The 12,330-nt window shown below is 36.0% G+C and overlaps 1 protein-coding gene across 1 annotated transcript in view; it reads right to left on the bottom strand.

Annotated features, from left to right (window-relative positions):
• The window catches only part of rictor (rapamycin-insensitive companion of Tor), a 707,794-nt gene that overhangs the window by 560,100 nt on the left and 135,364 nt on the right, over window positions 1-12,330 (bottom strand). Inside the window, exon 9 of the mRNA XM_090388323.1 lies at window positions 1,531-1,618. Within this exon, the coding sequence (XP_090244449.1) occupies window positions 1,531-1,618 (88 nt within the window). The remainder of the gene's footprint in view (window positions 1-1,530; window positions 1,619-12,330) is intronic.

The following is a 12,330-nucleotide window of genomic DNA, read 5'->3' as shown; positions in this document are numbered from 1 at the left end:
GTTTCCATAACTTGCAATTTTTAGAATATACAGGATGATCTTCCTTGCAGTTAGGACAAACTGGAGATGTAGTACAGTCTGTTTGAGTGTGATCCTGGGATCCACATTTTGGGCATACTGTGTTTCCTCAACACGTCTGAGAGTGTCCGAACTTCTGACACATAACAATGCATTGGATTTGGTATATAGGGGTGAATACGGCAATTTAGATAACCAGCTTTAACAGTATTTGGTAAGTTTGGAGTACTGAATGTGAGTATTACACTACGGGTTGGAATGAGATTGCCATCCCTATGAGTCAAAATTCTCTTAGCTTGTATGACCTTTTGATTTTTAAGTTCTTGTACAAGCTCCTCTTCTGTTACATTCAATAGATCCTACTCAGAGATAACTAATAGATTTCACTCAGAGATGACACCTTTGGAACTATTCAGGGTTGTGTGGGGAGATATTTTAACAGGGATACCAACAATTCTGAATGTTTCGACTGTGTAGTTTCCACAAGCAAATCCCCTGACTGTAACCTTTTGACCATTTTAGGTGATCCAGCAGCATTTTCTAGAAATCTCTGTATGATAAATGGAGAGAGTTTGCTCACTGGTTGACTAGTTAAGGAACAGATAATCAGGAAAGTTGGATACTCAGGTTGATGGTTATCTATTTTAAGTGCTTATGTTGTGCACTACCTTCATCAGAATTATACCAATCTATGGTATTCGAGCTTGAAGGCTCTAAGGCTGAATAATTTTCTTTATCCATGTCGGCTCATTTTCGCCCTGGGGGATTAGCTTTTCCAGGCAGGTTACCGGCCCCACCACAGGGAGGCAGGAGCAGTGCTGCTTGTGGCCAAGCATAGGAGTTAGTACGGTTAGTATATACAATAAAGAAAAAAGTACTTTCCTTTTTCTGGCTCTCTTTCTATACTTTTAAAAAGTAAAACTAATTAACAGAAAGACTTTTAAACCAAAATAAACAAGGAAAAACTCAGTTGCTATACAAAAATCGCCCTATGAATCGCACAGAACATCGCTTGGCCTCAAAATTTGCTTGACACCTGGGGCCATGAAAAACTTAAGTGCAACATGTCATTGAAGATGCATTTCTTGCATTCACATCTGGATTTATTTCTGCCAAATTATGGTGGCATCAGCGACGACGAACAAGGTGAGAGCTTTTCGTGGTGAGATGCTTTACATTTGTGCTGTAAACCAAATTTATTGAGTTCAACAAACTAAATCCTTCCACCAAAACATCGCAGGGCTGGAAAAAAGATACAAAAGCACTATTTCCGTGTTTAGCAGAAATAGTGCTTAAAATCTATAAAGTAAACTTCCTTTCATGCCGATAACAAGATATGCCCAAAATTTGTTGTTCAATGTTATAAACCATACTTGTAACAATAAACCTTTATTGTGTGCTTTTATTTTTTCTGGCATTTTCCACAAAAGTATAAAACAAAAACCTCAATTTTCCTGAAATAAGTTTCACAATATGAATTATTTATTTACTGAAAAAAAATTTAACACTTACCTGAAGATTGTAAGCCTACATAAAAATCATCTGTCCATTCTGGTACAGGAAGAGAGAACACATCATATAAAAACTCGAGAATATTTTTCTGTGAAAAGGTATGAAAGAAGGAATTAAAAAATATTAAATATACAAAAATATTAAAGTACATCTATAAAATTCTCAAAATTCAGCTGATGCATTCATAAATGAAAAGTAATTTGCATGTTTCTGTTCTTATAAAACAGATATTTTTATTCATAATTGATTCATAGACCAGCATATTCATTCATATCTTAAAAATGCTTTTCATTTGTGCTATAAACCAAATCCTTCCTACCCCATTTAAAGCTAAGCAAAGTTCCAGCTGCATCACGTTATTCAATGTTCTTGTTCTCACCTTGTCTATGATCAGTTTTCTTCCCTCAATTTCTTCACTTCCTTGTTATTAACTTCAATCAACACAACTGACAAGAATTAATTTCATAAGTTTAGTATAATTTAATATACTCATCAGTTTGACTCAGTATTTTAAACTACTTCAAAACTTCATCAAACATATTGAGAAACTTTCAATCGTTAATTACCTTCAAGACCCTCCTTTATATCTAGAAGTCATCTTGCTCATAAACAGCAACAGATAATCACTAACCTCTATGAGTCTTGGTTAATCTTGCTAAAATATAATCTCAAGAATTACATTATGGCATTCAACAGTTGCCTGAACTATACCATGGAAAATTCCACAAACAATAAAGAATTTAGAATGGGAGGAAGATAAATCAATAAATGTCTTAACTGCAAACTGTATTGTATATTAATGGCATTCCTTTTCAAGTAGTTGAAATGCACAGTTCTTTTATTATTCTGAGCTTAAAAACCTTCATGCCATATTACCATAATTTAATTTTTTTTTTTTTTTTTTTTTAGTTTCTTTTTTCTAATTTATTTCTTTTATTTTGTTTTTGAATTGTGGCTATGAGTTGAAGGAAAAATAGAAAAAACAAGGCTGCTCTTTTTAAAAATGAAATTTTTACAAATTTCATTTTTAGCATTGGCGTATTAAAAAAAAAAAAACTATAATAAACCTCATTTGTCCATCTCTTCTAATAATCTTCTTAATCTTTCTTTAACTTTATTCCAACTTCCCACCTCCACATCATATTAAAGTTTGTTCCCACAAATGATTATTATCTGGCTGAAAGCACATTTATCCTGCTATTTTTATTTAATTTTTTTTTTATTTGTGTGTTATCCAAAAAAGAGTGAGGATAACATCAGCATTTAGTTTATTCTACCAATTTAAAGCCTTAAACACTTTGATCAGGCCTCCGGCTGATGTCTAATTTCCAAGTGTTGCAATTTGCAGAAGTCTTTCTTGGTAACAATATGCTTTTGTGCCTGGCAATTCACTGCTCTTCTTTGCAACCAACAGATCCAAATCCTCCTAAAATGAGGCTTCCACACAGTATTCAACACAAGACATGGGCTAACCATTGCCTTACACAACAGGATAACCACCTCTTTGTCCCTGCTGGCAAAATTCCTCTACATCAACAGAACCCCAAGTGCACGCTGTTGGAACAGCTGAGAGAACTTCATGTCAAACTGTATAATTATCCCTGGGTATTTTTTCATCCTCCACTTCCTTGAGTGAAGGGTGAAATCATTGCAACCAAACAATAATTTGAGCATAATACCTCAATGGCATAAGTATTATGTCATTGAAGGGTCAAAATTTATCAGGGTTTATTCTCTATAAAGATAACTGATCTTGACTAGGAAATCCAAGGGGTTATAAAGATGAGAAGACATGGTGTCATAAAGATATAAGGAATGCAGAATTGGAATTTGGGGAGTACAATGTGCACAATGTGGATGAAACAAATGGCTCTCAAAACCCAGCAGCTTGGACTGCCCCCTCTTACGGCAGCGAGAGTACAGAGTGGAAGTAGAGGATGCTAAGAATCTCTGGGTACGACCAGGCTGCCATGCACAGAAACTGAACTTGGCCTGTTACAATGTAAGATTGCTCATTGGTGAAGACAGGATATTAGAGATGGTAACAGAATTAGAAAATGTGAATTGTAATATCATTGGTTTGGCTGAAACAAGAAAAAGAAATGAACCACTTATAAGTTTATCAAGTGGAAATCTGTTGTACACCAATGGAAACAGTAAAAGGAGTGAAGGTGGAGTTGGCTTGCTGGTCCATAAAGATATAAAAAATAACATTTTGGAATTCAAAAGTGCATCACCAAGGGTGTCAAGACTACTACATAGGATTTCTAAGAGGTACAAGCTAAAAGTTAAAATGATTGATGCATCAAACTCGAGCCATAATGATGAAGAGGTTGAAGAAATGTACAGAGAAATTAAGTCTTCTAGATGAGCAGAAAACCCACTATAGTATTCATTATGGGGGATTTCAATGCTAAGGTTGGAGAGACAAAACAGTGCAGAAAGTGAAACTATGGGAAATTTTGGAATTGGTGAAAAAAATGAAACAGGTGAAAGACTTGTGGAATTTGCAGGATCTCAAGGAATGTCAGTAATGAACGCTTTTTTCAAGAAAAGGGTGAACAGAAAGTGGACATGGAAAAGCCCATATGGATTAAAACTAATGAAATCGACTTCATTCTCACTAACAGAAGATATATCTTGAATGATGTTACTGTCCTGAACAAGGTATATGTTGGAAGTGATCACAGAATGGTAAGATGCACACTTGATATAGATGTAAGAAAAGAAAGGAAAAAACTCAACCGAGTAAATAATACGAAGGTCTTTGAGATAACAGAAGAGGAGAAAAAGCAGTATGTACTGGAACTTAAGAACAAGTTTGAGCTTCTGCAGACTGTTCAGGACCAAGATATCGACGAGGAATATTACAACTTTCTGAAAGTGATAAAGACCAAGAAACCTATAGGTAAAAAGAAATCCAAAGAAGAAAAAAAAAAAAAAAAAAAAAATCAGTCAAGAAACACTTGTCATGATGAACTGAAGACGACAAATGAAGAGCAATAAAAACACTGACAGGGAGAAAATTGAGTATACAGTAATACCCCGAAGTTACGCGATAGGTGGGTCCGACGAAAATCGCGTAAGTCGAATTCGCGTAAGTCGGGGTACAACTTTGCATATAAATACATATAAATTTTGCTTAATTGGGACCAAGGACTAACAAAAACACTAGTTTAGAAGAAAAATATTAATAAAATTGCAGTTCTTTATACATATTAATACAAAATATGTATTAAAAAAACAAATGACTTACGTTAAAAAGTTATTTCGATGTCGATGGCTTCATAAAATCTAACAAATTCGTCTGACGACACAGCGCGTTCTTTTTTTCACGCAGAATTTCTTCGTAGCAAGCTAATAATTTTTTTATTCCTTGCTTTGTAGCTATAACGCGTTCTTCGTTGGAGTCTGTTTTCTAAAATTTTTAAGCCCTTTACAATTGAGCCCTTTTCAATTTTCAACCTCTCAAGTTTCCAATTGTCATGTGCTTTTCGCCGTTGCTTCGTTTAGGCCTGTAGCACGTGCAATATCACATGGTCTTTCATTTCGCTCAAAGCGTTTCACAATTTCATATTTTTTCTCTATCGACAGAGGCGGACTGGCCATAAGCCTTACCGGGGAAACCTCGGTGGGCCAGTGTGATTTTGGCCATAAACCATAGTATGAGGCCACTATAAATTTTCCCGGGTAAGAATTTTTGATCCAGTCCGCCTCTGTTTATCGATAATTGCTTTTCTTTTTCTCTCTGAATCTGCAGTGTCTTCACCAGGACGCTTCCTTTTCACACCTTTTAATTAAGTATTTTACTCATTTTTAGGGAATAAAGCACAATTACAAAACGAGGAGGCACGCTTGATACGCATAAACAAAGCTGCGCGCATGTAGCAACTGAATAAACAACACCATAAAGGCAGAGATACACTATTAACACCTCACATTTCTAGGGGTTACTACCATAAAACAATAAAAATCCAGTTGCGTTTCTGCTAGTGAAATCTGTTATAAACTGGTAGTAAACTCGATCTAATTGCACTTGCGATTATACCGATAGCTGGAATTGTGTTGGTTTTTACGTTATTATGGTGAAATGTATTTCCCCTTCACTGATATAAAAAACATAAAAGCAGCAAAGTTGAATTTTGTTCATCTTTCGCTCTCATTCTCCGCCGTCGCACCGTATATCGATAACATATGAAAAACGACCTTGAAGATAGTGGGTGGCAGCGTTGCCAGACGAAAAAATCAAGAACCGCGTAACTCCGAGTTCGCGTAAGTCGGGGTATTACTGTACTCAGTTATGCAAAGCCATTAGAAAGAGACTCAGAGAGGACATGAGAAAATTTAACACAAGAAAAGTAGAACAACCATTAAGGGAAAACAAAGGATTTAAATCAGCAGCCATGAGCAGTAATACAGAAAGACAAATGATACTGAAACTGAAGACGAGTGATGGTGTACTTATAAACAGCAGAGAAGACATAATTCATATAGCAGAAGACTACTATAAAGAGTTATACAAGGAGCGAGAGAATGATGCCAGTTAGATAAGAAGAGAAATGCAGGGATTAGGCAGCAAACTCAAGTAAAGAACATTCTTATCAAAACTAAAGACCTAAAATGGTCTTGGGCAGGACACAGCTCGAAGACATGATGACAGATGGACTAAGAAAATAAAAGAATGGTACCCAAGAGGAGCTAAAAGAAAACCTGGAAGACAATAACGGAGATGGACAGATGAAATTCATGAATTTGTGGGCAGTAAATGGATGGCCATTGTACAAAACAGAAGGAACTGGAAAGTTGCTGGAGAGGCCTTCATCCTGCAGTGGATTGAAAATGGCTGATGATGATGATATTTATATTATTTTATTTATATTTTTATTTTATTTATTTATTATTATTATTTTATTTTATTTAATTTATTGGCTGATGCAGAAAAAGTCCATTTTTTTCCATCATTTAGCCTGGCTACTACTAACACTAAAATCATTAATGCAACAATTAGCTTTATTTCTTTCATTTTTTTTTACAAAAAAGAAGTGACATGAGCACATGACTACCAATTCTCAGATTCTTCAACTCCTGCCATATAGATTGGAATTAGGTCTTTCTTCCTTTGCCTAAATTTCAGTCATTTGCTGTACATTAGACCTTCTATTCTGATGCACAATTCACTTTAAATTTGTCCTGTTTTTGGAGTTCTGATTGTCATATTTCTTCTCTTTTTAAAGTTGCATTCTCCTTTCCACTCGAAGAGTATTTTTGAGATGGCAGCTTTCCTCTCACTAGTGATTTCTTCTGTTTCATCAATTGTGACCCCCGGCTAAATGTGCCCCAACAATAATGCCTTTCCGAAAATTAGATCATCTGTCTTCTTCAATACCAGACTGACTAAGAAGATCGACAGGAAAGCACAGAGTATTATTCTGATACCAGGGAGCTTGTAATCATACCATGTAACAACTGACATTTGCATACTGTACATTTAATTATCTGTTGAAACCAATCAAAAAACATTCCATTTTTTTTTTGGCCAGTAGGCATAGAAGGCTGTTATTTATATCAGCATTTTAGAAAAACTGTGGGCAGAGTACACAGCAAAAACAGATAAAGTGAAGTGATTAATTACATACCTGCTTGACTTCCATTCAACATAAAATAATGGAGTCATTAGTTAAAGAAGAAATGCAGGACCATCTAGCCAGGAATGCAGTTATACCACAATCACGGCATGGATTAGACAAGGGACGAGCTTGTCTGACCAATCTCACTGAATACTATGACACAGTAACACAGGATGCAAAAAATAAATTTGACATCATACACTTACATTTCAGAAAAGCTTTTGATACTGTTCCATGTGAAAAACTATTGTACAAATTGGAGGAGTGGTGTATTAACAGTAATATATTTCTACACTGCTCCAATCTGTGAAGCAATGCAGCATAAGAGCAGGCTAGTGCTATGAATAAAGGAATGATTGAGTTAAAGACGACAAAGAGTGGTTATCAGTGGGCACTGCTTCCCCTAGAGTTCAGTGTTAGGTTAGGCTCATTGTTTTCAATATTTATTAATGATATTTATATCAGGCTTAATATCTAAATTTTGGAGATGATAAAATTGATGACAGGGTGATTAATAGCAATCTGAAGGTGCCACTGTAACAAGATCTAGAAAAATTAGGCAGGTGGGCTCAGAAGTGGCAACTGAAGTTGAAATCAACAAATATAAAGTATTACCTATGGGGAGTAGTAATCCTAGAATAACATAGAGTGTGGTACTACACTCACAGTAATAGAGAACAAAAAAGATATACGGTATTGTGCAGCCAGACATGAAGTTCTCTGAGCAATGCAGATGAGCTGCTAGGACAACTCATAGAGTTTTACCAATGATATACAACAATTTTGCTACCAGGAGGAGGGGTACTCTTACCAAGAAAGGCTTCACGTCTGTAATTTTCAGCATCTTGAAACTAAGCACCTGCCAGGAGATCTGATTCAGGTGTTTAAATCTTAAGTGGATTGAGTAACCTAAATTCCAATGGCATCCTTACCCTTGCTCAGACAACAGACACATGGGGGAGGTCATAAATTTAAATTGAAGAAGGAAAGTTGCTTCCTTGCATAATTTGCCTCTACTAATACCAATACAGATAGAACAACTGAAATCTGGTTACGAAAAACAGAATGATCTGAAATTCAGACTTTTTTTTTTTTCCCTGGAAAACTGCACTATTTCAATTTGAAGCAAAACTTGTTCTCTGAATTCGATTATATTAAAATGAAATTAAATATTATTTAACTTAATACTTTCTAAAACTCCATTAGTAGCTTTGTATTCACACATTTATTTCTGGCAGCCAGCACTTTAAACTGTTGTAAGTAAACATGTTCTGGTCTTACTCACAACAGAAAGTCTACTGGTCACCAAATGAAGTAGACTATTTAGCAAATTCTTTTAAGTTTAACTTATTTATTATTATTGTTTTTTATTTTTTGCAAAATAATATTTATATATAAACATTGCCATACTTTCTCTGTATGTAAAATCACTATGCTACAATAAGTTTGTCATCTATCAACAAATGTGATGTTCACAATGTAGTAGTAGTAGTAGTGGCATATGATGCAAGAAAGCAAGCATATGAGCCTATGTAGCATCAGCCAAAAAAAAAAAAAAAAAAAAAATCACAACCATTCCCTCTAAATGTTTGTCCAGTTCTTCCTTAAATTTATTTAACCTATCAACTTCCACAACGACAGATGGAAGTTTGTTCCAGCAATTAATCACCCGCTGGCTAAAGGCAAATTTCCACACATCTATCTTTCCTTAATTTGAATTTATGCCCCTTAGGTTCGACGTAGCCGAGGGGTCAGGAGCGAGAGTGCATAGCATGCGTTCCTTGAGTGGACCGGGGTTCAAGCCCGTGAATACTAAATACGATAAATATTTGTATTGACGATTTATTGTAAACTCTACTGACTTGGTTGTCGTGCCGGAGTATAAAGGGAAAAAAAAAAATTTTATTTAATCTAAACAAGTGGAAGAATCCCATCGGAATTTAGCTTGCTCAACACATTCAAGGCCTTATACACCTCAATCAGATCACCTCGCAGATACCTAGTCAAAAGCCACTGCAATGTGCAGAACTTAAGCCTCTCTTGGCAAGAGGATCACTTCATTCCCCTCACCAATATTGTTGCCCTTCTCTGTACACGCTCAAGCAAATCTAGATCCTTCCTAAAATTAGGCCTCCAGACCTGTTGGCAGTACTCAAGGCATGGCCTGACCATTGCCTTATACAGAGGGACAATCACCTCCTTTTTCCTGCTAGCAAAATTCCTATATATCATTGACAAAACCCCATGACCTACCCCGGTAGTCTGTCTGCATTGCTCAGAAAATTTCATATCTGACTGCACAATTACTCCCAGGTCTTTTTCATTTTCTACCATCTTAAGTGCAGTACCACAGAGTTGGTACATTTCTCTGTGGTTACTTCTACCCATACGAAGCACTTTGCATTTGTCAAGGTTAAACTTCAGTTGCCACTTCTCAGCCCATCTGCCCAAATTTTCCAGATCCTGTTGTAGTAGCACACTGCCATTACTGTCATTAACAAACCTGCCAACCTTCGTATCTTCTGCAAACTTCGACACCAAGCCTGATATACCTTCATCAATATTATTGATAAATATACAAAACAACAGTAGACCCAATACTGAACCCTGTGGGACTCCACTAATAACATTAGTCCACAAAGAGCAGCACCCATTAATTACCACCCTCTGTCGTCTCACACTCAACCATCCTTTTATGCATTGTAGCAATTTACCCTTAACATTCTGCTCCAATTTGTACAGTAGTCTTCCATTCGCAACAGTGTCAAAAGCTTTCCTGAAATCCAAGTATATGATATCAAAATTATTTTTGCATCCAGTTCCTTTGTAACCACATCATAATAACCAATGAAATTTGTCAGACAAGACTTTCCCTTAACAAACCCATGATGTGCCTGAATTATTGCTGCAGTCTTGTCTAGATGATCCTGCAATGCATCTTTAACCAGTGACTCCATTATTTTACCCGGAACATAAGTTAAACTAACTGGTCTGTAATTACCCTTTGATCTCCCTTTGTGAATTGGGGATACATTTGCGCATCTCCAGTCCAAGGATGCTCTCATCATTATAGCTAATGGTTTGCTTACTTCCTTTGCCGCCTCCTTTAATATAACTGGATAGATCCCATCCACCCCAAGTGCCTTTCTCAATTTCTATTACAAAATCATTAAGCACCCTGCTACAATTTTATAACCTTCTGGCATTTTCAAACCTTAATAATTCCCCATGTGTGAATGTAGATGCAAAATACTCAAATTCAGTTTTTTTGCTATCTGAGCAGAAACATCAACAATCGAACCATTGATATCAAGTGGACCAATCAGATTCATCCCCTTCCTTTTAGAGTTTATATAAGTAAAGAAATTCTTGCTGTTTTTCTTAGCATCTTTTGCCAAAGATTTCTCGTAATCTGTGCCTTCGCCTGCCTAACCTCCTTTGTGACTTTATTACAGACTAGCTTATATCTGCCACAGGCTTCTGTGTCACCTGATAATTTATATGCATCCCATGCATTTTTCTTCTCTGTCACAAGTCTCATTAGTTCATTTGATAAATTTAGGCCTAAACCTTGAACAATATTTCTTAATAGGTATGAAACTTTTAGTAGCCTCCACGATTAATTCCTTGAATGCTTCCTACTTAGAATTTGCTGTTGGTTATATCGTCAGTTGATCTCACTGTACAGAATTTAAAAAAAACTGTCTGAGACCACTGTACTGACCTTTACGGAAGCAAAAACCCTTTCCTTTACCTCTGATGGTAATTAAATCTTTAAGTAAATCCCACATCAGTACACTGTGATCACTGCCACCTAGTGGTTCCTTTATCTGGAAATTCTTAATACACGAATGATCACTGCTGATAACCAGATCGAGTGTATTACCCTCTCTGGCTGCCTCTCTCGAACATGCTGCTGCAGAAAACAATCATCCAATAAATCCATAAAAGTATTACTAGTGTGCGAGTGACCACTCACAAGTTCCAGTCAATATGTGGGAAGTTAAAATCCCCCATTATAAGACAATCTGATTTACTAGCCCACTCTATTTCTCTGTACAATAGTTCATTGTAGTCATTCGAGTCATTAGGCTCATAACACACTCCTACTGTTATTTTTCCTTTCGCAGAGCTTATGTCACACCAAACTGACTCAACAGTGCACTGTTCATCTATATCAACTGGATGCACTTTTTTTGATTTTGTGTTTCTTAACTAATAGCATAACCCCTTCTCCCTTGCTATACAGCCAGACCTCGCATAACGTGAGTTCGATTAATGCGATTTTCAGTTAACGCTATTTGAAAAATTATACCACTTTTCACTTTACACAATGTAAATTTCCAGTTAACGCAATCTTTTTTTTTTTTTTTTTTTTATGCGATAGTTGAAAAAGATTTGAATCGCACGTTAAGCTTACCGCGAGTCGTACGGTCAATAAACAAACGTTTGCCTGCTGCCCGCCTCAGTGTGTTCCATCAACCACCGGAAGAAGATGTGTTACTTGTTTGTCTCCTGCTAATAAAGTCAATGCACAATTGCATAAAAATTCAAATTTTTAAATGAGCCAGATGAAAATGTTACCGCGAAGGAGATAATGGTAAAAGAATTAGATGAAATCTTTTGTATCGCATAGAACCTCAAACAAAAGGTTTGAGGTTCTCTGCAGTATTTATTTCATCAGGGCCCAGAGAACATTGTTGTCGGCTATCGGAAATTGATTGATGAAAAGAGAAAGTCAACACTGTTCAAATATTTCCGAAACAGTCATTTTTTCATTGTGTATTTTATGTCAGAAGTTCCCAAACTTTCTCGGTTCACGTAATTAGTCTCTGAGTAATTTTTTTCAAGGCGCACCCAAACTAAAAGAAATACCTAATAGTTCCGTTTAGTAGTTAGGTCCAAACATCAAGAAATTCTGAAACTGTGAACTACCTCAAGCTAGTGGTTAGCGTGCTGTCCGACAGATGTTGAGTATCTCTGTGTTTCCCTCGAAAATTTAAAATATTCCACGGCACACAGTTGGGAACCGCTGTTTTATACAATAAACATTTAATTCCATAATTATTTTCATTATCTTTTACATTGTATACAGTTAAAAAGTTATTTAAAAGGTATTTTTAAAATTCTTTATGGTCATTCCAGAAAGTCAAGGACCAATTATTTTATTTTA

Source organism: Mastigoproctus giganteus, chromosome 2 (genome assembly GCF_048544385.1).
Source record: "Mastigoproctus giganteus isolate SK-2022 chromosome 2, ASM4854438v1, whole genome shotgun sequence".
Classification (NCBI taxonomy): domain Eukaryota; kingdom Metazoa; phylum Arthropoda; class Arachnida; order Uropygi; family Thelyphonidae; genus Mastigoproctus; species Mastigoproctus giganteus.
Note: the sequence above shows the minus strand (reverse complement) of the source record. Positions and strands in the feature narration are given on the sequence as shown.